The sequence below is a fragment of the Notamacropus eugenii genome, chromosome 5 (genome assembly GCF_028372415.1).
Source record: "Notamacropus eugenii isolate mMacEug1 chromosome 5, mMacEug1.pri_v2, whole genome shotgun sequence".
Lineage (NCBI taxonomy): Eukaryota > Metazoa > Chordata > Mammalia > Diprotodontia > Macropodidae > Notamacropus > Notamacropus eugenii.
The window spans coordinates 173,652,836-173,658,738 of NC_092876.1; the positions used below are offsets into that span (position 1 = coordinate 173,652,836).

Here is a 5,903-nt window from a genome sequence, read left to right on the forward strand (position 1 = left end):
AAAGCAATGAATATATGTTCTTCCAATTATTTCTCTATTTTTATAAAGTGTGTTCTGTAATTTTTCTTCTAAAAATCTTGAGTGTCATGGTAGAGTGACTTCCAAATGCTTTGCGCACTTTGTAGTTATTTTGAATGGAATTTCCCTTTCTATTATTTCCTCCTGGTTTTCATTAAAGGATCTAGATCATAGGATCTTAGGATTTGAATTAGAAGAAATCTTAGAAATAACCTAGCTTAACATTCTAGTTTCGTAGCTTAGGTAACTGAGGCCCTGACAATTAAGTGACTTGCCTAAAGTCACACAGGTGGCCAAACCAGGTTTTGAATTTAGCTCCTGTGACTTCAGTTTCAACACCTTTTCCACATGCATCACATTGCTATTGCAATGTATAGAAATGATTATTTTTGTGGATTTATTTTCTTTTTTTTTTTTTTTTTTTTCATATAGGTCCAACAATTTATTAGTCATAATTAATTTACATTACAATTGAACATCATGATGTAAAAAATAGTGTTATTGAGTAAATCTGTCTTGGCCTGACATTTTCCAATTTACTTAAAAAATCTCCAAACTCAATCTCTTTTTCATATTTGGTGCTTTGTCTAAGCAATGGAATTAAGCCATGTATTTGAGTGTTTTTGAGAACCACTCAAAGGAGTAAACTAGACCACTAGACTAAACCACTTACCAACCCCTTAACCGATGATGTGCCATATCAAATTCACTTCAATCATGAGATGCCCATAAGAGCAGAACTAGCATATATCCAGCAAGGATTCAAGACCTAAGGAAGGTAGCTACCACAGAGTGAGCATACAGCATCAAAACTGGCTTCTCACTACAACTGAATACTCCAGATCTGATCATAAGAAATTATGCTTTTTAATGATTGTCTTTCTTTACCCACCACTTGACTCCTTACACCTTCCCCTCTTCCTTCTGCTCTCTGCTCCACTCTCCCCTAGGAAGACTTTATGCCCCACACCCTATAAGCTTAAAAACCTGATTATCATAGAAAATTGTGAGTGGCTTACCCACACTCGGCTTCTAGATTAACAGAATTTCATTTTGTGAAAGCAACTATTTGTAGACCAACTAACCATCAAATGATGGAACCTAGCATTAAATTAGGCAGCTTAGTCATGGCTGTTGTGAGTTCATGTTTTGAAGGAAATCTATAATTAATAAATGGACTTACTCTACTTTTTGTGGGGTAAAGAATCTGATACAAAAAAAAATGCAGTTTTCTAAAATCTTCTTCAATAGAGTGAGTCTCCCTATACCGTCATTAGCTCTTAGACATCAGATGTCCTACTCAAAGACTTCATCATATAGACATAATATATACTATAGACGGGCAGGGTAAAGGGTTTAAGAACTGTAAATGCAGTTTTGTCCTTCCTCAATAGTGGGAGGGTGGGGAAAGGGGAAAGGAATAGGCATTTTCATAGCTTCTACTATGTGCCAGGCACTGTGAGAGGTGCTTTTTACAAATATTATCTCACTGGATCCTCATAACAACCTTTAAAGTAGATTTAGAGACTACCTCTGAACTTAACATTTTTTTTTAGTGCAGTGGGGAAAGGGACAAAGGAATTCATACACATATAGTGTACATACTCACATAAGCATAGGGAATTGAACACTTTTGTGAAAACTGGTTTAAACATACTGAATGTGACATTTTCTCAGCCACAGGCAAAGTGCCCATCCCACTCAGAGAGTCACCTTTTCAAACAGGTGCTATTACCCAACACAAAAGAACTTCAGCAAGTCCTTAGCTTCATCTGTGGATAAGCCACTGTTATCATGCCTATTATGGAGGACAGGAGGCCTCCCAGTCCAATGATCCCAGAATTAGACTTATAAATGTGAAGTTGGTCCAAAGGATTCAGGATATCACAGAGGTTCTTCACTGTGTCCAATAGCAAGGGAGGATGCTTCCTTAAGGATCGAAACAAGAGGAGGAGAAAGGACTGGAGCCACTCTGTTTCTTCATCAGCTATACAAGGTCCTAGGTGGTTCTGGCGCATTGATTTCTCTCTTTTTGCCTTTTCCTGTGCAACTTGCTCCATTTGTAGGGAGATCTCATACACATCTCTGATGATGTGCAGCAGGAGATAATAGTAGTAATGACGGGCAGCCCACTTTCGCCATTTTTCCTTGTTGATGTCGGAAACGAGTCCCACACTCCTCACCCAAAGGATGCTGTCACAGACAAAGTAAATCACACGGTTCAGGTTGGCTATTGTTAAGCAGAATCGGGGTACAAGATCAGATGCATGGATGCTCTGTTGAGTTGCCTGGACAGCATGTACCACGTTACCTAGTCTGAACCATTTACGGCCAGTGCTCACACTAGATTCCAGTTTCTTGAGCTTCATTACCACCTTCTCTCTATCAGCCTTAGGCTCTAATAAATATCTAAGCAACATGCATGTGTATTGAATGGCTCTGAAGAGCCGGTCCCTGCCCTGAGTCTGGTTGGTGAAGCGAGTGAAAGCCTCCATGCCGCCGGCCCACCCCGCCTTCCCCAGCGACCTGCTGCACCCAGGGTCTAGTACGGACCCCGCCCGAACGGAGGGCGCCGCAGTCCCCCGGGGCGCGGGTGACTGGATGCGCTCCGGCCCCGCGGGGTCGGGCTTCCTCCCCCGCGCGGGGCGGGGGATTTATTTTCTATCTGGCTATGTTACTGAAGCTAATTGTCTCAGCTAGATTACCTGTAATTCTCTGGTGCTTTTTACATATACCATAATATCTTCTGCATTTAGGATAACTTGTCTCTCTCTGATTTTCTTGTGGAGAAGATGCAGAGGTGTGGACTAGACTAGAATACAACTAGGTTGATTTGTATCTGATTTGAAGGCTAGACGTAAAGAACTGTTAACAGTCCAAAGCCAACCTGGCAGGAGATCTCTAATGGAACTCCGCAGGCATCTGGGCTTGGTCCTGTGCTGTTTAACATTTTTATCAATGAGTTTTTAAAAAGTTACAGATCCCATGCTTATCAAATTCTCAGATGACACAAAGGTCAGAGGGATAGCTAATAGAGTGGACAACAGAGTCAAGATTCAAAAAGATCATGATAGACTAGAGCATTAAATTGTACCTAATAAGATGAAATTAAATAGGGATAATTGTAAAGCCATACATTTGAGTACAAAAAAGTCAGTTTCATATGTAGTTATCTGGAAGATAACCTACCACAATATACTCAGGACTTTAGCGAATACAACTGCAAAGTATTCTTTACAAAAATAAAGAGATACAATTGGAGAGATACTCATTGTTCATGGTTGGGTCACATCAAAATAATAAAAGTTTTGATACTATCTAAATTAATTTACACATCTAACACCAAACATCTAACACATCTAACAATCAAACAGTTAAATCTTCACAAGAGACATTTCTGAAATCCAAAATATATGACTCTGATACGAAGAACAAAAGTCATTCGCCCTAACATATAAGGGGACAAAGGTTAGGAACTAGCAGCTTTATTTTTTGTTTATAGTTTCTTTCTTAAATATGTTAAATTTTTATTGATGTATTTTGTTTTTATATCATATGTATTTCAAAACATATCACTCCTTCTCCCTAACTCAACCAGGTCATCCCTTGTAATAAAGGAGAAAAAAGAGGAAAAATTAGTTCTTCTAAACTAACCAACGAATCCGTTCCACATCCATAGTCCCCCACCTCTGCAAAGAAAGGAAGGAAGGGCAGTGATCCTTTCTTTTGTGAGGCCAAGTTTGTTTTCTTGTTTTGTTCTTTCCACAGCATTGCTGTTGTCATTGTGTACAGGACTTTCCTGGTTCTACTTATTTCACTCTTCTTCGGCTTCTCTGAATCCTAAAGACATAACGCTATTTCTTATTTCACAGTAACATTCCATGACATTCATTGAACATAGTTTGTTTAGTTATTCTCCAGCTGATGTTCTTTGGGGTTCCCTGCTTTATTGCCTGTTCTTTGTTACCACAAAGGACTTTTAGGGATATTTTGATGTAGATGGGACTTTTCTATCTTTAACCTCGTTGAGATAAATGCCCAGTATTAACTCCAAATTGCCTTCCAGAATGGCCCAGGGGTAGGGAACCTGTGGCCTCAAGGTCACATATGTCCCTCTACGTCATCAAATGTGACCCTTTGACTGAATCCAAACTTCACAGAACAAATCCCCTTATTAAAAGGATTTGTTCTGTAAAACTTGGACTTAGTCAAAAGGCTGCAACTGAGGACCTAAAAGGCCATATGTGGCCTCAAGGCTGCAGGTTCCTCACCCCTGGACCAATTCCCAGCTCCATCAACAGTGTAATACTGGTCAGGTTTCCAAAAAAGTGACAAAAATGACTTGAAAGAATATTCCAAATAAAAAAATACAAATTAAAATTTGAGGACTAATCTCAAACTTATCAGCCTAGAAAAAAATTTACAAACTATGAAATTGACAAATGTTGAGGGGTAAGAGGAGAGACACATAAATATATTGTTACTGGAATTGTAAACTGGTTAAATTATTCTGGAAAACAATATGGAATGATCCTAGAAAAAAAGCATTAAACTATACCTACCCTCTCAAATATACAAAAACATTTATAGCAGTACTTTTTGTGAGTAAAAACTAGAAACAAAAGTTTACCAATTGGTGAATGGTCAAACTGTGGGATATAAATATAATCTAATATTTTTCATCATAAGAAATAATAAATATGAAGAATTCAGAGAGACTTGGAAAGACTTGTATGAAGTGATACAGAGCAAAGTAAATAAAACCAGAAGAATAAATTACATAATGAATACAATAGTGTAAAGGAAAACATTGAAACACTTCAGAACTCTGATCAATGCAGTGACCAATCTTGATTTCAGAGGACTAAGAGTGAAGCATGCATCTTACTTTTGCCAGAGAGGTGGTAGAATACAGATGACAGATGAGGCATACCTTGTTAGAAATGGTAAATGTGTTGTTTTGTTTAATTCTAACACTTTGTTACATGGGAAGATTCTATTGAAAAGTGACACCATTATTTTAAAAGAGCATTAATAAAGACCAAAGGAAGGAAAGAAGGAGGAAAGGAAAGAGAGAGAGGGATGGAGAAAAGGAAACAAGGAAGGAGGGAAGAAAGGAGGGAGAAGAGGAGGGAGAGGGAGGAAAAGAAGGAAGGAAGGAAGGAAGGAAGGAAGGAAGGAAGGAAGGAAGGAAGGAAGGAAAGAAGGAAGGGACAAAAACCCTGGGAAGGAGCCCAGCAAAGGCAGAGAGCCTAGCATTTTGACTCACCCCCTCTGAAATCTAAGGGAATCATTTCTTTCCAGATGAAAGTGAGAGAGGGAATCATAGAGGTTGAAATGACCTCGAAGGTCATCTAATCCAACCTATACTTAAACAGGAATTCCCTGGACAACATCTCTGACAAGTGTTCATTCAGATTCCATTTGAAGACATCCAGTGATGGAGACTTCATCACCTCCTGACACAATACTTGTCCAGGGAAGAAGACATCCATACTCCCTAAGGCATCGAAGGTGAGGTGCTTAAGAAGGTTCTATGGAACATGTGACCCTGTAAGACTGAAAATCTCACCAAGACAGAAAAGAAAAGAAAAAGAAAAGAAAACATTGTAATTCCTGCCCTAGACTGAGCTGAGTGTAAGGGAGGGCTTCCACCCACCCTGTTGTGGGCTGGAATCCATCTCCTGTTCTGTTTATTTAATATTCACTCAGCTGTATGGAGTTAGGTTAGCCACAGCTTACACAAAGCAGCCACCGCGACCACGGCGTGTAGCCCCGTGGGGGCTCTAAGCAGCTTTCCTTACCCCTTACCCCCCTACTCATCTTCTTCCTTCCTCTCAATATGCAACCTTCTGAGTTGATCAGGGTAAGGCTGCTTGAGCAGA

At 39.4% G+C, this 5,903-nt stretch overlaps 1 protein-coding gene across 1 annotated transcript; it reads right to left on the bottom strand.

Annotated features, from left to right (window-relative positions):
* Positions 1-414: 414 nt before the first annotated feature.
* Positions 415-2,660, bottom strand: LOC140505493 (peroxisomal membrane protein 11A-like). The gene has a single exon (XM_072611516.1). The coding sequence runs from the start codon at positions 2,511-2,513 to the stop codon at positions 1,770-1,772; it is 744 nt and encodes a 247-aa protein (XP_072467617.1). The 5' UTR covers positions 2,514-2,660; the 3' UTR covers positions 415-1,769.
* Between the last annotated feature and the right edge of the window lie 3,243 nt (positions 2,661-5,903).

What these genes read in the sequence shown, in the direction of transcription:
- LOC140505493 (XM_072611516.1), bottom strand. Translation starts at nt 2,513, where the DNA reads ATGGAGGCTTTCACTCGCTTCACCAACCAGACTCAGGGCAGGGACCGG.